The sequence below is a fragment of the Diuraphis noxia genome, unplaced genomic scaffold (genome assembly GCF_037042655.1).
Source record: "Diuraphis noxia isolate RWA-SAM2 unplaced genomic scaffold, SU_Dnox_SAM2 contig0002, whole genome shotgun sequence".
Lineage (NCBI taxonomy): Eukaryota > Metazoa > Arthropoda > Insecta > Hemiptera > Aphididae > Diuraphis > Diuraphis noxia.
In genome coordinates, this window is record NW_028301712.1 from 51,248,957 (window position 1) to 51,272,577 (window position 23,621).

At 30.6% G+C, this 23,621-nt stretch overlaps 1 protein-coding gene across 1 annotated transcript in view; it reads left to right on the plus strand.

Moving 5' to 3' along the window:
* The first annotated feature begins 15,350 nt into the window (after positions 1-15,350).
* Positions 15,351-23,621, plus strand: part of LOC107168730 (uncharacterized) — a 58,637-nt gene continuing 50,366 nt past the window's right edge. The window contains exon 1 of the mRNA XM_089220124.1: positions 15,351-15,601. Coding sequence (XP_089076250.1) covers positions 15,600-15,601 — 2 coding nt within the window. The 5' untranslated portion in view covers positions 15,351-15,599. The remainder of the gene's footprint in view (positions 15,602-23,621) is intronic.

Consider the following 23,621-nt stretch of genomic DNA (forward strand, 5'->3'; position numbering starts at 1 on the left):
TATAGGCTGACAAGCCATTTTCTCCCAGAGTCCTTTTTTAACAAGTATTTTATTATTATGCCAGTCACGAAGGCCGACTACGGCAAGTCGATGACGTCCAACAATCGGCAGGCGTTGGATAAGTTTCAGCCGGCCGCGGCGATTGTGGTATCACGACTGTATCAGGTGATTTCGATGAGTAGGTACTCGTTAACCGACAATACGGCCGCTCATGTCGAAGGCAGTCCGTCCACGGTCGTGCAGATAGCCTGACTGCTAAACGAGACGCTGTACGTAAGATGACCGATTTGTTGTCAACCTACAGTTTACCATACCCCTCGCCACATAAAATTTGAACAGCCGATCAACTTATATATTCCCGACCACTTGTAACTTGACCCTTCCCGTTTGACCAGTTGGCCCCCTGGCCATATAAAAAGTATCCCCTCGATCTCCCACTAAAACTAACTTTTTACCCATCATCGAAACCAATTCTCCGATAGTCCCCGACCATAAATCACAGCTGATCGGTCAATGGTCGAAGCGACTTCACCGACCCCATTCGACAGTGACGGCCTGAAGCAGAAACTCAGCTGCGTTTAAAGTGACGTTGACTGCAGTGAAAAGACGTTGGAATGACGAAGACATCGTGAGTCCGTACAAAACTTTGTTTAGCTCACGTGATTCTACGAAAGCGACGCATCAGCCGAAGACGAGACTCGTTTCAGTTCGATGTTCGCGACAGACAGCCATCTCGACTCCTCGAGGAGCTCTGATATCCAATGAGGAAATCGCTTATTCAAGATTTAAGTGAATTGCGGCAGCAAAGCATTAGCTTTTTTTTTTTATTTAGTTTCGTATATAAACTATTGTAGCCCAACAATTGACGTGAATACAGGAGACGCATATATTATGTGACAAAAAATGAATAAACATAATGTAGGTTAATATTAATAAATTAGTATAGTACACAAAATTATAATTTAGTGATTAAAGATAAATAAGAATATAAAATGATGAAACTAATAATATTAGCTTATAACTAAAATAAAAGAACAACCATATTGATGGGAAGACGTACAATGGACAATGGTATAGATAATTATAATTTACCTTTATTTAGTAAAGCCGTTAACAAGGCCAGGATGGGCTTAATGATAGCGCTGAACTAAGATAAATGAAGAAAATAAAGTTAGAAAAAGTTGGGGATTGTAGAAGGCTTGGGAAAGTTAATTTTGGTTTAAGGAGCAGGAGTGACACATACTTGTCGAGTATGACTAAATTAAGATTTAAATCTTTTATACACCAAAAAGATTTTATAATTGATTGGATGACTATCGTGGCATAGTGCACACCTGGGCGGGACCCATTTCGCCCAAAAATGACCGTACCCGTTTCGCCCGGGTACCCGTTTTGCCCAAATTTTGTTTTTATATGATTCCCGTTTCGCCCAGAGTAGTTTAGACCAATTTAAAATTAAGTTGGCAATAGTTCAGTCAAATACTTGAGTCAAATACTTGAGTAAACTGATACGTATATCAAAATCAATAGCGTTAATGTACCAAAGATATCAAAAGATGCGAATATAATTAAAAGGAAAGTACACAATCAGAAACAAATAACGAGGTACCGCTCAAATGAAATTACTCGTTATGAATTCATAAAAAACATGTGTAATAATTTTAAAAATAAACTTTAGGTGGTATTAATAATTATATTTTGAACGATTAAAATCGATTTTTTTTATAAGATATGTGCAAATTTTTATGACGTTAATTTGATTTTTTAATGATAAGTATTTATAAATGTTGTGTGGACTAAATTTTTAATGTGTTAAACTTTTGTGAAAAAAAAAAAAATGACGTGTGTATAATTTTTGGAAAACAAAGTGGTGTTTTCTGGATAACGCTAAATGATACTCAAGTATTGGACTGAACTATTGCCAACTTAATTTTAAATTGGTCTAAACTACTCTGGGCGAAACGAGAATCATATAAAAACAACATTTGGGCAAAACGGGTACCCGGGCGAAACGGGTACGGTCATTTTTGGGCGAAACGGACTACGCCCGCACACCTGACATGAGAGTTTGGTGACGATGTGCATTCGTCAGAGCTGTGTTCTTCACCACATCTGGTACATCGTGGAACGTGATTGCAGTATATGTGAGTGTACCCATAAGACAGGCAGCGTGCAGCGATGACATTGGAGTGGTTTTTTGGATGGATGTGGTTTTTCAACAACTATTTTGGTATGCAGCAAAAATTCGAGTTATTGGTAGCTTTTTTTACATCGACGAAAAAAAAAATGTTAGTTATAAATTATAATGTAATAGTATCAAGGCTCTGTCAATAAAATTGGTAAATGTTGTGAAGTTTATTAATAGTTATTATAACCACATTATATAATCTCGTAAGCGCCTACTGTAATATCTATAATCATTGGTTAGTTAAATTATTATTTTTAATTTGTTTATTAAAATATAATAATAAAAATATATGTTTAAAACTTTAAAATAAAGCAAATTTGATTTAGCCAAACAAAAGAGTACCTAGTATTTCTTCCAGCCTATTTTTCGGTTACTCTCTATAGTGCGGATTTCTACAAAATTTACTAATTAAACAGTATTAATGGTGATTTATTTTGTATGTGAATCACCAATAATTAACATTTTACGTTCATTGGCGTATTTAAAAGCGATATGTATCGAAACCGTGTTTAAGAGTGGAGTTGAGTGGGAATTTTAAGATTTTATCAGCCGAATGCGATAACTATATTCTGAAGTAGAAATTTGAAGCATTATTTCAACTACTTATAGAGTACGCATAATCAAATAAAAGAATCGAAAACATCATTGTAAGATCAATACTTTCATCGCTTCGCGCAGAATCCAAAATTATTAGAATTAGATACTTTTTTTCCTGTTCAAAAACCAGAAACGGGTGGGAACTGTTCATTACGATACTGCCACCTGTTCCTGTATCGTTTATTCACAAACATAACAATTTATATAAAATAGGTGGTCTCTCACCACAAAAAAATCTGGCCTTCAGCCCACAGAAAACAACATTTCTTATCCTACTCATCCACCTCTCGCCTATTCGACGCGCTTTGTAGCCTCCTTCTGCCCAAGTATCGTCTCCACCATCCTGCCAAATGCAAGTCTCTACTTCTCCGCCGACGCCACAAGCCACCATATCCTTGATGTATCATCTGGGAGGAGCTTCTGCTCCGGCTCCAGAATGATAATAGTAGTAGGTAACTATACCATTAATTATAAATACCATTATATTAATACAATACTAATACTAATAAGTAAGAAAGCCAAATTATCTTACATTTACCAAGCATAGACCTCGTAAATAATTTTAACTACGACGTTTTGGCTTAGCATTTCCATTATGGGCATTATCTACCAAACTTACAACGTTATTGCTGAGCATTAAATATTTTTTAATTTGTTTTTTCTTCATTAAGGACATTGTATACTTATCAATAATATCTACATTAGGTTACTGCAGTAACTTCATTATTATTATTATTTTTTTTTTTTTTTTGTGATGTGCAATATATTAAAATATTTTAACCCTAGTAATTAAATAAATAAATTATTTATAATTATTAAAGGGATTCGATACTATGTGATTTTCTATCTTTGTCTAACACAAGTGCGTTGCAAACTTAGTCTTAGTATTAGTCTATTGGTCTTGCTCAAGAAAAAAAAAGACCATTGTTATTTTCACAAAATGTATAAAAAAAAAAATTAATATCTGTTTTAGCTGTGTGTGTAGGTTTTTTGCTATGAACTTGATAAAAGATGAAACTTTATTCCGATATATTTAGTATAATATGTATATAGTATCTTACTGTGTCTCTAACTCTCAAAGTCTCAAGTATGATATCGTCTACACTTTGATAAACAACAAAATTTCATGATTTTAACGTAAATATATAATATGTACTAACTAGCCGGCGGTCAACAACAATAAAATATGGTTATAGACTTATAGTAGGTAATAGCCAATAGGTGTCCTTTTTGCATGACGAGCGCATGACAATAAATCATTACGTTAGAATACAATACAAATAAATAAAATAAAAACAATATAAAATAAATACAATACCACCACCGACGATGGGGTAATAGCGTAGTAAAATGTAGTCTAATATGTATAGGTAATGTGTAAATAACGCTAATAACGACATAATAACATCACAACAGAAAACCATGGATTACGATATAAAGAGTGCGAGAACGTAGCCGCACTGCACGTCCACGCAGTATACGTACAAAGGTAACGGCAGACGAGTCGATTTCCGGTATGCAGTAGGTGACGGAACAGTAACGCACGACGAACAGCCTACGAAGATCATCGAAAAACGATGAACATACTAGACTAGTGATTAATTTCCGGGACGGCGAGCAAGGCGCGAGTTGCAGTGGCACGTACAGACGCACAACAAAAGAACGTCTAAATCAAAATGTTTCCTCGTCCCAGTGCCCGCGACAGGCATCTTCAAGTTCCGCACAAAATAATTAGCGGTAGACGGCGTACGTTCAAATGGTATTTGGCGATTGCGAGAACAGCGAGCGATTACATAAGATTGTTATGTTCTTGGAGAAGACGGACAGCTTTCGGACAGTGGACCTGCAGTAATGCTAACAAAAATTAATCAATAATAAGAAAAGAAAAAAAATAGCAAATATTGTCGTACGGCATACAGCTGGTAAACAGAAACAATGTCCAATTCCTATAGAGGCTCAACGCTCAAGGTGCATAGATGATGATTGCCTGAAGCGGAATATTATGTTGATTAATTCGGGAGGTGATAGCATATTATGACGGAAGTGGAACATCGATACATATATATATATATATATAACGACTGTACGATGACATGACACACTGTTTATAAAATATATTTATAATTTATATACTAGCTGCCTCGCGGGGCATATTTTGTTATTGTTATATTATATTGTTTTATTGCAAGCTTAAAAAATGCATGTGTGAGCTAGACTTAACTAAACTAAATTCAATAATTTTATCGCTGATTGTCTTAAAGATAAATTCGTTGGTATGCTTACCAATATTATGATAAATCAGTCATTGAAAATATTAATTTGGTTTATATAATATTATTCCTTTAATAATCTTATATTATCAGTTATATAACTATAATACATGGTCGTGTAAAACTTAAAATCATGTTAACGTAAAAAATTAAGTATATGCACATTAAAATGTACTTATATATACATCCGGTGCATATTATTATAAGCTATCTATTACTTTATAATTATTATTCGGTGTAATAATTATTATAAGAGTCATAATTTGTTTTTAATCATTTCATTTTCTACTATTTTAAATAATTTAAATATTGAAAATTAAATTAGTTAATACAATCATGAGATAATTATAACAATTTTATAAACTATTTAACCATATAATAATTATTAATAACATACAGTGTGCTGTCATTATATGGTATTGTGGGACATTAACAACAATTTTCTCAGCCTATTATATCCACTGAGATAACTGTTAATACGTTCTTTGTCGGCAAACATTTTTCTTAGTTCTTGTTAATAAATTCTTATAATATGCCTCTATATAAAGATACAAAATAATTTCCACCATATATTTTTTGTAGTGGGGCTAGATAAAACTATAGCCGGTATTTGATATAATAGTTTAAAATTTCAAATGTATGATATAAGCAAGTAATAAGTTTATATTTTTATTTGATTATGGTTGTTATAATGTTATAAATAAATGTTACAAATAATTCTTTAATGACTGCAAATTGCAATATCAGTATAGTCTATGATACCACATTGTTAAATTTTGATATTAGGAATATAGTTTGCATACATATAACTATATAAGTATTTTATCTAAACTATAGTAAATTGTAAAGGCTAAATTTTTAATATTAGTTATTACCAACTTACCCATTTATACATTTTAAAAACGTGATTTTATTTTTTCTCTTTTGAGTGTTTTGACTTTTAACTTTAAATTATAAGTTAGACAAATTAGAAAGTTTGGATATTGCAGTAATATTGGTTTTAGATTTATTTTATTAGAATTTTAGTGTTGAATATTTGTTTATTATATATTAATTATTTAAACACAAATCACCTAACATGTTAATATGTTATAGTACGTAAGTACCTATGTATTTTACTGTTATCAATAATAACGATTTTTTTAATTTAACTAACTGTCCCGTCCAACGTTGCCCGTGCGGTCCAAATATTTGTGTTCCTGATAAATATTTATCTGTAAAAAATTTCTATGTGATATACTGATATGCCATAATTTATTTCTTCTACTTATAATAGTATAATATAATACGCAACTGCAATGGTGACCATTTATATAAACAATAAATAATTCGTAAGATTTAACAAAATCACGTGTGAGCTACCTTTTAGCCAACAATACAGGAATTGAAAAAATAAGCTATACGCCTTTTAAGTCTCAAGGTTTAATGATATAATTTTTATTGAAAACGGTTCAGTTGTTTTTGAATCTATTAACTTCAAACCAACATTAATTTTTGTCTGTATATTATCCACATTCACTGTATTCACCCACTATATTTATAAAATCTAGAACATAGGTAAGTATACGTAGGGCAAATTCGTGTAATTCCGAGCATTGCAAAAACTAATTCAACTGAGATGACAAATTTGCCTGAGGCAGATTGGATATAGCACAAACTATAAACTAAACGTTGTTCAAACTACTATTTAAACTTTACTGATATCTCTATTACTGAAATGTTCTCAAAATAGGTCAAGTAATTTTCGAGTACCTATATATAAGCTACAGACATACATTCAGCTCTGTTATTTGATTTAACATATTATGGTATATTTCTGTTTATTCGAAAACAAAAAATCGACGATTTGAAACATGTCTTACATCTACCCGAGAAACCGATGACTACTACACACAATTTTTTAAACTACTACATTTTCATTACTTATATTTATACACTAATTAGCATTGTTTGTAGATAATATGAGATTATTGAGATATATATGTAAATATTTACTAATAAAACAAGAAATATTATTAGAAACATACCTATTTGGGGTAATTCATTTAAACTAACTATTAATCTAAAAACTGATTAATTTGTTACAATTTTAATTACGTATTAATAGAAAAAAGGGCAATATGTATTATAAATGATTCGGTAACCGACACATTACATTACAGGATAATAACATACACGTTCATTGCTGCAGTTTGCTAAGTGCGGAGCATCATTATAATATTATATAGTATAGTAACCTATAACCTACCTATATAATATATAGTAATATAGATCAATCTACACTCGATAATAATGTACATTAAAAAAAATCCTGAATAACATTTATAATATCATAATTTATTTAATCACAGTATAAATAGGTAGTAATAATCATAATAATTAACAGCCACATAACACGATACGCGTAAAAACCGATGGCCGCGCAATGACATTTTATAAAAACATGGCAAAGTGCCCGAAAATAAATTTTCAAATAAATTTTTATGATTTGTGCTGATATAAGTTGGCTTTGAGGCATAAACCCATGCGATAACGTGTGGCAAAATGCCCATTATAGTCTCTACACCACGAGCATAGACGCACGGTGGATAGGCTCACAGGGTTTTGATGAACTGTGCGATGGTGATTGAGACTATTCTGCAATCCGTTACACATAAATAAACGTATCGTACATACATATAGTACATACTAAACAACTATTAAGGTATAAAAAATAGTTGTATGCTATCATTCCGATGAATTCCAACAAAATAAAATTACAAAAAGTAGGTATATAGGTAGGTGCATATATTATAAACAGTGCCATTTTTTAAGGATGTTATTTGTGTCCAAATGGACACACAGTAAAGCCCAATAGACACCCAGTGGAGTAAGATTTTGCTAACTTTGTGACAACGAGAATAAATAGTATACATTAACTATAATATATTATTTATGTTATTATTATTATTTAGATACTTTTTCTTATATTATATTATAAGTAAATATCCAAAGCTCCGTCTCTTCGATTATTAAAGGGAGTAACTGGAAAAGTCACTAAGTTAGGGAAGGGGATTTCTCTACCAATGAAACTTATTATTTTGAAGGAAGGAGGAGTGAACACACAGTGGATATTCACTAAAAAATAACCTGAATTAAGCACGGGTGTACTGAGTTTGAGTATAACATAATAACAGTGAACCCCTACCCCCTAGGTTTTTATTTTTGTTTAAAATTTGTCCAAATATTTAAACTATACAGTTATTGAGTCGTGGTTACTCGATAAACTTGACAACTAAATTTTTTTTATTCCCTTCCAAGTTAGGTTTAATTCGAGTTAGATATCTCGAAGTAATATTTTATCTCATAATTTCAACTTTGAGTTATCGCGACTAGACTGTATTTATATTAACTCGATAATTTAAAATAGGTAATGCATATTCAGTACTATAGTAGTTATACCTGTATGATATGATAAAATAACACATTAAAGTAAAGAGCATAAAAAAAAAATTATTTTTTATTTTTAAATCATGCCGCCCAAGTCTATAAGACGTAAATTTTCTCTGTGCACACGCCGTTTCCGGCGATGTTATCAATATTCATATTATTTTTATATTATTACATATCTACGCTTTAAAGTTGATGGTACTGAAAAAAATACGGGATAAAATTTTTTAAGCATTGCGAATATAGTGGCTTACAGCTTAACGTAGTATTAATAAATACAAGTAATGCATATCGTATATGTATTAATCCTAAGTATATAATATAATATATATGTATATATATGATGTAATGGTGTATTATATACACATATAATGATTAAACTGGTTTTTACCCCAGCTCGTAGGTAATGATTTCGCAGAAAGATTGGCGTTTAAGTATAATATATAATATAGAGACGCACATAAGGCAGGAACTGCAAGGATAATAAAGAGGGGGAGCCACAATAACGGCAGGTAAAAAAACGGGGCATATCATAGACATGTCGTGCCTGTGACATTTTCCAAGTGGTCGGTCATAAATCTGCGGAGTTGAATTTCTATACAGTATAATATAGAAAAGACCACGGCGGTACGTTACTGTTGCAGCTGATTACTGCGGCTCGCAATAAATGCAATGATTATTTTTTTTCCCTACACTTATTCTCAGATTCTTTTGCACAATGATAGGATTCTTTGATTCGATTCGTCTTTGCCTTCAACAGGATCTTAACGAAAACTTCATTTTATACCTATAGTCGTATTTCCAGTGATTTTATAAATATAGGTATTCGTGCTGACGTGTGTCTATACTACATTATGCGTGTATATAAAAATTTAGTAAAAGTATTTAATATTTTAAACCTATTTCACCTAAAAGTTTAATTTATATGTATAAGACATAACTATAGAGCTGAGATTTCGATACAAAGCCACGTTTTTTTCTAGTGTTACGAAACCATAAACATATATATGATATATTATATTATATATCTATGTTCGAAACGTATAAAATGTTTTTGGGGTGATATTGATTATTTTAAAGTATTTTTTTTATATATGTTTTTTGACGATTTTAGTGGTTTTTCATAGTTTTCAAAGCATTTTTTACGATTTGTTCATAAAATGGATGAACATTTTTACGATTAACAAGAAACTTTCGATAAACTGACGACGATACGAATAATAAATTATATAACGGGAAGAGTTGTTGTCGACAACAATTTTATCATTGCTAGGCCTTTCCGCTAAAAATATATCCGTTATATATTACGTTATAATCGTTATATATAATATACTTATTACGTAGAATAATGTAGTAATTAACGAATAACGAATAAATATTATATAAAAAAATAAAAACAAACAAATGTAATACAATTATTATTTAAAATAGATACGTGTTTTAATTTCAAGAGTCCACTGCTAGGATTTTCAAGGATTTAATAATTAGAAGTAAAATGTAAAGATCGAGTTACCTATACCGTATATACTTCCTATATCTTTTAATTAACATGTATTGATTTCATGAAAATGTTATTTTCAGAATTTTTTTCGATTTTAGTAACTTAAATCCGCTCAGGATCATTTTTCATGAACTTGAAGAAATCTTTGTTTTTTTTATTGATATCTGCAGTTGATAACTATCTTGTTTTTAAAATAAAATTGTTCTAAATAACCTATCATGATATTATTTATTTGTGTGAAGATAGGTATAATAAGTAGGTATTATAGAAGTATAGAATATACACCAACATCATTATTTAATTTTTAATAACTGTGAAATGAAAAAGTACATAAAGTTGATCAAAAGTAAAAAATTCACAATACTTTTCTTAATAATTGGAAAAGATTAATATTATTATTCAAACTAAGTTTCAATAATAAAATCGAATTTGTTGTAATTCAAAAACAAATAATCACTGCTTAACAACTTCCTGAGGAATGAGCACCATTGCTGGAGAAGCGTAATTAGTAATCATGAAGACCTAATATTGTTTTAAATTATTTTCGTAAACCAGGGAAAAAATGAAAAATTGATAATGGTAAATTATTGTATATTACTGAACACTCGCGTCTCATTATTTTTTACGGGGTACGTATATATACGGGAGTTTCCTGAGTACCTCCCAAAATAACCAGTATTTAATGTACCAAGTGCGTACGATGGAAAAAAAAGGTTGTGAAACACGCATTACATTGATTTTTTTAATGACAAGGTACGCGGTACACTTTACACCTACTGTACAGTAGAGAGGTTTATAGGTGAGTACATACTTTGCCGCTTTTTAAACATGACAATGCTAGTTTTCAACAAAAATAGAATAAGTCTATAACTTATAAGTGGTGTATATTTATAACATTTTATTTATCGAAATTAATTTCTACATTGGCCGTCAAAAATATAAAACAACCAACGAGTAAATTATAGACCATATTCTATATACTTACTAGTTACTGCAATACTCTTAGAATTCTTATATGAGTTTGTGGTTAGGTATATTATAATGTTGCCATAATGTTATGTCTGTGTTTGTTGGTTAGAAGTTAGATACCTATAAAAATTCGTTGAAATGGAAATGATCTGCAAAAATAAAATAATATGAAAAGAGATTTATATCAAAATATTTTGCTTAAACACGAATAAATGATGATAGTGTATAATATGCTCGAACTAAAAAATAATGAAAACCGAAAAAAAACGTATCATATGTTATAATAATATGTGTATACATTACCTTCAGGTTTAAATGTGTGCGTGTGGTGTATCATATATTCGTCAGAAAACATGATGTAGATCTATTCATGTTTAACATATTATATTATGGTCTATAAGAATTATGATATGATTCAAAAAATAATTTTTGACGGAAATATTATGATACATTTATAGATACACTAATACCTACATATTTTTTTTAAAGTATAATGTATTGTACTTGTACACTACTGGTATATCTTCGCATGTTTTGTATAAATAAAAATTTCAAATAATTAAATAAGCAATATATTGTCCTAAAAATAAAAAAAGCGGGTAAGTCGTGGATGTCACTCTGCTGTACAGTAGGTTACTGTAATGGATGGGATTAAATTTGAATGTAATGATAGGTATCATTGTATATAAAAAACGATTCTGAACGGAGATGATTTGTCAGTCTAGGATATATTATATTTAAATATTTTCATATATTCTATTTTGAAACAAATATTTGATTTTTCAATTAAGACGCATTTTGCATATGGCATGGTTAATCAATTAGTGTAGTTATCATAATTCATAATACCTTATATTATCATATAGATATACATATACCTGGTTTGAGGATAAATCGTTATCATTACGCGATTTCATAAAAATTTAAAACTCAAACGCTCAAAACATTTTTCCTATAATGACGCTTCAAATTTTCTCTATATCTATTTGAAGCAAAACTTATGGAAAACTTAGTGTTAAATTTTATAACCTTAAATAAAAATACAAACAATATTATAAATTTTGAACTACAAAATAATTCGAAAATATTCATGGTTTTAACGAATTTTTGTCAATATTTGAAATTCAAATGTTTATAAAAATTTAACACGCATTTGCATTTGAAAATTTCAAGTATTTACAGTGATTAGTTTTTGAATGACAACCATATAAAAAAATCGATTTGGTCGAAAACTGATTTTGCGTAAAAATTCCCGTTTTTCTGTCATTCTTTTTTTTTTTTTTTTCTCGATTTTTTTGAAAAATGTTTACTTTTGACCTCTATAATGCACCAAGGATCTTCAATTTTGCATCGGAATCCACCCCCAAAGTTTGAAATCGGCTTTAATAATCGAATTATTTCGACTAGTTATGCTGTACACAGATACAAAAAAAAAAAAAACAAAAAAAAACCCACATCATTGTAAAATCAATACATTCGTCACTTCGTTCAGAATCTAAAATTATCTTAAAAACATTTTGATACTTTATAGTGTGTACATTACCAAAACTATATAAAATATCTCGATTTCAATAAGTCAAACCACGTGATTTATAGTGCTAAGAGCTAAAAATAATATGAGGATCTCCTATAATACCAAGAAAATAACAGCAATCACTTGACCAGGGACTTTATATAAAATACATTCAAGTATTACCATTTTACACAACAAAGTACTAATAATACTTTTACAATATATAACTATATAATTTATTTAGACAATACTAAATTGTAATAAGCTTACAACAATCGTGGCGTATGCTCAAGGGTGCTGTACGGCCTGTTTGTAAACTATTCGGTGGTACAATATGTCTGGTATCCTAAATAATTTCCTTATTAATCTATTAGTCGTTCTTGTGGTTACTTTTTGTCCAAAGAAGGCTCAGAGACCCTCTTGGTATTTAGATAGTTATTACATCCGTTACCATTATTTTAAAATTTACGAATTCCGACCTTAGAAACTATAACAGTAACTACAATAAAGTATATACCTAATATAAGATTCAGTATACTATAGAATCATTCATCCATCCCCTAATGATCTAAAACGGCTAAAACCGGATCTTCAACTTCAAATAGTAACATTGTTAATAAGATCCTCATCTCCTTAAATTGATTATATTAAAATAAAGAACTATACTATTATTTAAACATACACAGATGTCTAATGATAAGTTAAAAATAAAAAAAATGCCACAAAGCGATGTTAATGTATGAGTTCTCCATTCAAGCCTAAAAACCATAAAATAGTAGTTATGTAGGAGGTAGTTGTATACTTAAACCTAAGAGTTACCAACATTTGTTATTGTATAAATAAATTACTGTACTGCGTAAATTATATATATCTTTCACAAAAAAAAAAAAATAATTATAAACAATGTAATGCATTTATATGCCTTTTTCTAAATTTGAAAAATAAAAAAACTTAATAAGTTAATTTGCCATTACCTATTATTAAATTTGTATTAATGAGTTCAACATTTTAACAATTATACATTTATACACAATTTCATGATTATGATTTTTAACCAGGAATTTGTGAATTGTATTCTATAATATGTTAAAATGTATTAGGTTTAATATTACTTTTAAATGTTTGACTGTGAATGAAATATAATCATAGGTAAGTACTTAATAAAAATTGAAGATTAAAGATTCTAAGTAAGTACATATTTTTATATTGGCTAATTTTGGATTTTAAAATTTTAATAACTATCTATTAATGCTTCTTTGTGATTATTAAAAAAAAATATATCTTTAAAAAAAAAAAATATATCTTATCCCAAAGGTCAAGTTGCCGAGGGTTATTTCTTAAAAAAAAAAAAAAAATAATACTACATTTTTAGAATAGTATACCAATAGGTATATAGTATATTATACTAAAATTTAATATATTTTATTATGCTCTATGAAAAATTGAAAATTTAACTTTGTGATGTTGGTTATTTAAAAATGTTCAACTATATAATTTTTTGTCAATTTTTGAACTATAATTGAACTATAGTTTTTTTTAAACGTGAAACATTTTTTGATCTACTACAAAAATTAATATTTAAACATACAAAAAAATTTATCATTAAATGCAATTTTATACTTCCGACGTTTCAATTTATTTTAACTTGTAAATAAATTTCAATTTACATATAAAATAAATTAATAATGACATTTTTATACAAATATTTTAATTTTGTAATTTAAAAACAAATATTAGGTACTGTATTCTTTTACAAATATGTAGTTGAGAGAGTATTAGTATCACAATTTATTCAATAAGCTATAAAAATATAATAATATTCAAAATTACATTAATAATGTGATGGTATAACGATAACGTATTGAAGTGACATAACTAAGTACCTATATTTTTACGCATATTACATGAAATAATAATATGTTAGTAAGCAATAATTATTAATTAACAATGCAACAATTTATTCGTGTTTTGCATTTTTGCGGTGTACAATTATGACATATCTTACATTGAATCATTAAATGTGCATATTAAAAAGTAATGCTAAATCACAAAATTAAAATAAATACTTGTAATTACCAAGTAGACTTACGCATTCTAGAAGTCTTTTATTTATTTATAAAAATATTGTAATTAAATCAACACTAATTAATTAAATTATGTACACATTTTATTTCATTTTTATCTTATACCAGTTTTGATAAACTAATTCTTATCAGTGTCTAATTGCTAATTGTTTAATTTTGTTGAAATAATTTAAAATAATTTAATAATTAATTTTAATGATTCCAATACTATATTATGTTTAAAATAATTAATTATTCTAACATTTAAATAACATAATTGTTATTTTTGTAAAGAAATAATTAATCAAAAATAATGTGTTAATCATTAATAGAATAATAGAAGCACATATAAATTTAAATATTAAAATTTAAAAGTATTTATGACCTTTACTAAACTTAAAAAGGTTTTATGTATACCTAACTATTTTAGTTAACGATTACGAATACTATAATATAATATACGTATCTAAATTCTTTATACGCATATCAAATGTTGACGTCTTATCTTTACCTATTCTAAAAGAACTGCATGGATAATACTATAATATAATTAGTATGTACTTGGCATTTCAATAATATTATGTTTAATACCTCCTTGCAGATACTATGATACAAATTTAATTAATTAATTTTTAACTTTTATTGTATTAAAAAAAAAAAGATTATATATTTTGAGGTATCCACAACATTGATGATTTTCGCCAAAGAAAAATATTTTCAAATCTCAATTGCATTTATCCGTCAGATGGCGCGAAGGTTGTTACTTCAACTGTAATAGTATGTACTCATGGTGGCTTGGTGGCATGTGCGTCTGATGGTGGAGCAGAGTCTTCCACACGCACCGGCGGTATTCGTCTGTCGCGGTCGATCGTGTCTCTGTGTCATTCTTGTACATTAACAATTTAAATACGAGGTATTTTAACATCGCCAATCGAGTGCTTTAATTTTAATTTTTTTTTTTTTTTTTTTTTGTAACAATACCATTGAAGTGCAATACATTTTATTAAACAAATTGTGCAATGTGCTAGTTATGAAACGAATGCCAACACTCAAGCTACCTACTGAATAAATGTAAGTAGTACCTTTATTTATAATTTAACTGTAGTATATGATAATCGATTGGCAAGCCAAACGTTTAAAGCCTAAAGGCGCTATTAGAATAACTATTATTTGACCATGAACGTAAACCGTGCTTTTCTAAATAATCCTATAAACAAATAAAATATTTTCAATAGTTAGGTATATCGGTAGGTAATAGGTATTATAGTTTAATGAAGCACCGGGACACTAAGCTAAAGATTACGAACAAACCAATAAATATGCAGTCCATTTAAAGGTTTTATAACCCGGTAACACGATAATGCTTGACACTAAAGTCAAATTTGTCTGAAATTTTAATGCACCCGCTTTTTCATGCCTGCAGCTCATGTTTATCGTTATATCAACCAAATGCATTATATATTATATTATATTATATATATATATATAAATATATTGGTATTGTGGGTCCAGTAAACCTGTTGATTAATACTAAAACTACTATAGCTGTAATAGCACCTACATAACTTAATTATTTATATGTTTATAACTATAGTGTCTGTGTACGATTTTCCTTTTTACTGTAGACATAATTATTTGATATAGGTACACATTAAAATCTATGTACGTATACATTAATTTGCACCAGTGCGCAACATTAGCACTTATAATGTTGTTACACTTTCGAATTACTGCACGTTTGTCAAACAAGAAGTCATTTAAATTTAATTGCATAAAAAAAATTAAATTTCAATTACCCATTTTCGATAAAAAAAAATTCAAACTTATATTATGGTATTTGTCAATGGAATTACGTAACATACACGATCCCGTCAAAATATATTTATGTGTGACGTTAGTGCTATTTGAGTACCTATCTATATGTAAACGTTTAGAGTAGCAAAAATAAAATCAAAATACTTACTTCTTTACGACAAAGAAATACTTACTACTGGACAACGAAATGTTTACATACAAAATTTAAAAAAAAAAAATAAAAAAAAATAATACAAACGGTGATTTGGCTCTTTTTTTGTGAACCTATTTTATATTTGTCAGTTGATCGATGATCAAATTTTTTTCGTTGATGTCTGTGGGCGAAACAATTCTCGGCGCGGCGGCATCCTTTGTATTGCACGTATGCATTCCAAAACGATTAATGAATCCTGAATAATTGCGTTCATTCATTTTCGAGAAACGGTTTGGAGTCTTTCACCGCAATAAACAAAAATTGGTTTGATCAAATGAAATCAAAAAAGGACAATCTCACAGGTGGTGACGCATAATATATTCGTCAACTATATTATAGAAGATGAGATGAGAATAGTAACAACAATTATAATAAAATTATAGTCAATATTATGTACTGTAATATAACTATACAATATCACAGTGGTCGGAGTGGTCGTGACGAATATTATGTATATAAACGTGTAGTGTTAACGCCAAGAAAAGAGATGGATGTAACTATGTAAGAAAAAAGTAGAAGTAGACGAGAGATAAAACTGGTGGACGACGATATCTGCAGTTACAATTCGTGCCTAATTTACGCCAAATATGTTCTAACTACATCCTATTTGAAGAATGCTGATTGATGCTTCCGGTCTACGTTGCGTCATATATTATATATACGAACATTACGAACGCGTGTCCAGGCCAATTTGATATCATAACATTATTATTATTACTATGATTATCGCGCTTGGAGATTTTTCCCCCCCGTCAAGAGTGTATTACGAGAGCCGCAATGTTATCGCGGTGCAGTAACAACATCTCTGAACCGCCGAAGTGGCTGGCTGCTGCGTGGTACAACTCGACGAACATATCGAATGTCTCTTGGACCGCGCATGTTCACGTACCTACCATGTGTGTGTGTGTGTGTGTGTACACCTTTTAACAGGTGGACAGGTGGGCCCATAACGCGATGACCCGGTCCAGTGGAATTCGAATGTAGCAGGTTGGAAAATAAACCAAGATTTTATTCCAAACGCGCCACGCCCCCCTGAAGGGAAAAATATATGTATATACATATAATAATAAAATAAAGAAAAAACCGCAAAACGACTTATACGGCCGCGGCGGCGTTGTCGTCAACCTACGTACAATATATATATATATATATAAATAATATATAATATTATATATAGGTACCTATACTATGCGATTATAACTCGGTGATTATCGGATCTTTGTTTCCCGTCGCATTGTATCTCAATGTAGCATCAAAGGGTGCAGTATAGTACGAGAGCAGGGGCTCTTAAAGAAAAGTGAAGATTATTTGATGAAAACTTTTTACATCATCAGTAAAAACGACTATAGAAACGCTGTAAAAAAAAAAAAAAATGCAATATAATAATATTGACCAAAATACTGCTCGTATTAAAGGCGTTATACGAATAGGTAGAGTCTACAGAAGTTTAGTATAATAATATAATATCTCATAATATATTAGTTCATCGTATACTGTATAGGGAATAAAGCTTTTCGTATACGCGTGTAGATATGGAATATTAATATATTAAGTGTATTTTGTTGGGTATTTACATAATTCGTAAATTGAAGTATAATCGTTTCGTATAGTATCATAAACAACTTTACATTTTATATAGCAAGTAATTTATAATCATTTATTTTTAATACATTTATACAATATTCCGTTATAATATCCAAATGTCAATACAAAGTATGTTTTTACTGTATATTTATATACATATATATTTTTGTTTTGTCAAACAATGTATTCTAAATACATTCATTTTATCTTGCTTTTTTAGCGTCTTCGGATCATTTAAAAATTTTTTTTATTCATTTTCAAGTTTTAGTATAAAGTTAGGTTTCGAAGAAACTTTATTGAGTTTAATGGAAATATGCAATAATCATAATTATTTAACTAGTTAAAATGATTAACTTTGAAGTTAGTCTAGTTTTAAATTTTTATATGTTTTGAAAGAACAGTAAGATCCCAAGATGATGTTACTCACATAATGTTGTCCCATATTATTTGATTATATAATTAATCACATTTCACATTATTATAATTTACTAATAACTAGCTTAAAGTACATAGTATTAGGCGAACTTTAGTTTTTATGATTATGATTTATGAGAATGCAATAATATTAAATAATTAAATTTATAGTAGTGATTACTTTTCTATATACTTTGAATATAATATATTTTTTTTAACTGTATATAAAGAAAATTATTAATATTAAAAATGTATAAAGAATATGAACACTGTAAAATAATATAGTTGTCAATATAAATACAACCCATTGTAACTTAAATTTTGTAACCTATGTTGCCGAGAGTATATTTCGTGTAAATAAAAAAAAAAAAATGTATAAATGAAAAGCCAAAGCGTGTGCGCTACGTTGTGAGTACAAACTCCATGAATGGTCAAGTCCTGAAGTCCCCGCGTTGTGGATGACTGTAATTCGTTATCATCAGGCCTCGGAACTTTATGGACTAGGTACAGAATAATAAAATATGTGCACTATGCACATATACGCTTTAAAAAACTTATATACAATATTATACGGTAAATATAGTTTAAAAAACATGTACCTATGTTAATACGAATAAACTTGAAAATGAATTATTATTTTTTAATAAGGTATAATTTTTATTTTAGGTTAGTTTTGTAGGTAAATTTTGAATCATTTTTCGATTATTCTCAGTCCTGAATAGAGTTATTTTAGTTTTAATTACATTGAATGATAAGATTTTATAACTTATAACTTATTATTAAAAAGTAACTAAAAGCAGGATCGTAATAGGCTAGATTAATATGTGTATACAATAAAAAGACAAAAGATAGTAACAACTACTGCGGGGATTTAATAAAAAAAAAGAAAAAAAAGATAAGAGAATGTGAAAAATTCCGTTTTTTCAAAAGTCAAATTCGTTATTTGTTTATATATGACTTCACATCTCCATTTATGAGGGCGGTATTACCTTACATTATTTCGACCACGCACAGGCACCTACCTACATCAACATAATAATAGTAATAATATGTAAGCCACGAATCACGATAGACACTGAAGGATGATCTGTACCTGTAATATACTATATACATGCTGTATATAATATCGTATTAAGCGTTTGCGGCGAGGTATAATCGCGTCGATAACCGCATCGCGGTGGTGCAACCGCCAACCAGACTGTATAGGTACACATCTACTCAATAATGTGTACCTATAACACAATATATAATACGGTGTGCACGTCAACGGACACGGTCGGTCAACGATCGATCTCCGAGCGTATATATTCACCCCGCGCGCTATAGATCACACGTCACCCAACGCGAACACTACCTATATATATAAAATAATACCGCTGGTAACGACCGCATCGTCGTCATTAGTCTGACCGACTACGACTGCACGCCGACAACGAAAAAGAACCGATTTCCATTATTATTTACATGTTATACTTACAAGTTATAAGTACCATATACATATAGTGACCTACCCCTCGGTGGTTTATAGAGAGCGTGATGTACGCGCGTATGTTTCCCTCCCACAACTGCAACGATGCGTCTCGGCGGCGAGGAGATATTATTATTATTATTATTATTATTATTACACGTCGACGATCGACCCTGTAACACCACATTATAATTTAATTTATATATACCTACCTAAATAATATAATCTATTGCCACGCAAGATGACTACAACGGCCGAGACGACCCCCTCCCCCCTCCCCCTCCCCCAATCAATCACATCACGGTTCACCAATTCCTTTTTCTTTTTCTTCTTCTCGTCTTTTTTGTCGTCACCACGTCTCGTAGTGTACCGATGTGACTACACATTTGTTGCTTTCTATGATCGGTCGACGGGTGCATAGGTACAATAGAAAAAAAAAGTCACTTCCGGATTAGTCAGAAACACATAGCTATTACTGTCTATACAACGACATTGTCTACGATGGATGACCGCGTAAAAAATACGGCAGTTTTCTTTGACTGCAGAAACCTAAAATAATAACGTTACATATTGACGGGGACAGAAAAAAAAGTGAATTCGTCGAATTGGTCCTCCCCTGTGCAGTACCTATTACATCAATAATAATATTATTGTCCATTTGTCCGTACTATGTATAGATGAATGAGATGTATGCACGTTTCGTATTTCCGCGAAACGCCCGCGATTGTGTATGGTTCCTCTGGTTTGCGTGCAGTGGCAGAATTATAACTAAAAAAATATGACGTTATTCTTGGCGTACGTATTTGAAAGGAACGGCCCATTAGTATATATGCTACAACCGTAATCGATCGATCGGATACCTAAGTAATATATAAACACTAAAACACGTAATAACGAGTTTCCTGTATAGGTTATATATTTATACCGAATTATCGAAGACGTGTACCTTCTGAGTTCTGAGTTTCTGATATCATATGCATATATATATATATATATGAACATAATAATACATAGCTAGAGGTACATAATATTATCATACACCGTTGTGCCTCGACCACTAATGATCGGACACGGGACAATGGACGACGTCGATTCTCGGGGAACGTACACAAACGTTTTTACTACCACCTGCAGCAGACGTGTATTATAATATTATACTGAATGGCGAAAGCTGTGTATCGAACACACAAATACAATTTAATATTATAACACGGTTGTAACATATTATTATATATTATTCACATTCCTGAGCACCGCACGACAAACCGTATTTTGTCGACGCGCGAACGCTTTTTTGCGGTATACGCACTGTACAAATGTATGCTAGACCTATACTAGAGTCGCAGCTATTAAATCCAAAATTGATACGAATTCAAATCGACGCCCCCGCCAATAGAGATCTATATAATCTATGCACCTATCGCAGCAGCAGTTACCACACGTCCCACGGTAATTTTCGTTCAAACTCGTCTTATATAGGCGCTATATTTCCCGCCTAACCATTATATGTCCAATGTCCATATTATATATGCGTTGAACGCGGACGACGTATTTTTATTTTTATTCCATATAAAGGTAGTCTACCCACTGACTATGATTAATCATGATGCGATTGCACGACAAAGAGCGTCTTGACGATCTGCGCAAAGGATATTCAAAAACACCCGGTAAGCCCGGTCCCGGTGAGGTGTACCAGTATAATGGCCTTGACGATTTTGACTTCAACTTTGATATCCACATCACCTCATCGGCGTTTATGTTTAAATTTTGAATATTAAATTGTTGACGTTTTAAATATTACCTTTGTACCTATATAGATACTAACAAATATTGTTAATTAAATTATATTATTTATTCTATAATAATTATTACATAATCTATACGTCATATTATATATCATATGGTTTTTTTTGGCGTCAATATAAAATAAACAATCATAGTACGATGTAATACACTTATATTGGTAATTAGTATACCTACAATTAATATACACTCACAGGTATATCGATGTAAAATTTTGATACCTGTATACGTACTACAACATGCAGCGGCTCTTTCCCTATAAGGTGTGTAGGTACAACACTACAACGTTGTCGGTCTTAACGGAATGCGAGTTGGTCGTTCGTGGTCGTCAATATTATAATATTTCCAGAAACGTTAATATTATGCGCAGTGCACACAAAACTGATGCCCTCGCGGAGCTCGTGATGAAAAAGAGCGTGTTAGTACACGTGCATTAGTTGATCTCATATACAAAAAATTTGACGTATACATAGGTACCGTACTAATATAATATACAGGGTGATTCACCCTGCACAAACGCCCAATTTTTTTAAATTGAATAATGAATTTATTCAAATTAATGAGATTTTTTTACATTGAGCACCCCTTGTGTTACAGACTTTAGTTTCTCAAAATTAGAATCGCCCGCTTTTTTACTGTGAATTATAAAATTAAATTATTCAACGACCACTCTTTCGAATTCTAATTCTAATTGTCCACGAAAAATTAGCAGTTTACAGTATAAAGAGGCGGGAGGATTGAGTTTTTCTATAAACAGAGTTTGTACATCTAAAATAGTATGAATAATATCAAGAATTTGAAAATTTGCAGGTCTTCAAATATAATTAAGAATTTCGAAACCCAGATTTTGAATAACTGCATTAACTCAAAGAAAAAACGAGAGTACATGTCTGGTGAATCACCCTGTATACAATTTTACGATTATTATAATATTATATAAGGTGCGTACATCATCGCATTACGATTTGTTGAAAAAAAAACACTTTGTCAGAAACCTGCATGAGTCGACGTTTCTATAATACAATAGTGGTTGGGGATCTGCGGGTATTTTTTTTTCACCTTTCGCCCGCTCGATTTTTCAGTGTGTTTTTATGAAAAACGAATTCGGTTTCCGTGATGTGATGCCTTGTGCGCGAGATAGGTACCTGCCTGCCTGCCGCGCTGCAGCGCCACACCGCCCACACCAAACGTTATAATAACTTTGTGGTTTTTATGCACTATACCCGAATCGAAGATAAATCTTCTGGATCATATTATATTCTGGCAATGTGTATACAACATAATAATAATAATAATATAATATTGTTATTATTATTATACATTATGCTATACGCACGTAAACCCGCTTGCCCGCCCGTCGGCTCGTGTGTACTCTCGACTGCGGAGAAACACGTCTTGGAGTGCATCTCCCCCCGGGGCCGGTATATAGGTAGGTACGTTCCACCTTTCGGGACTACCGTCTTCCGGGCGTCACTTCAGGTAGCTACATAATTCAGCCACCGAAAGCAATTATTATGATTATTACTATTACTATTATAGACGGCAGCCGGCCAGGGATTATTTAATATATTATATACGGCGGACAACAACAATTATTAATACGCCGGCTAATTAAACAGAAACACTATTATGCACGTAGATTTATGCTGCACCAGTATTATAATAGTAATAGGTTCATATAATATTATATTATAGTGATTTTGAAATAGAACAGATCGAAAACGGGTTTTGTTTTTCTTCACTTCCTCCTCCCCCGACGATATTAATATATTAACGGTATCAACCGCATTATTTTATTCGTAACCGCGTTAACG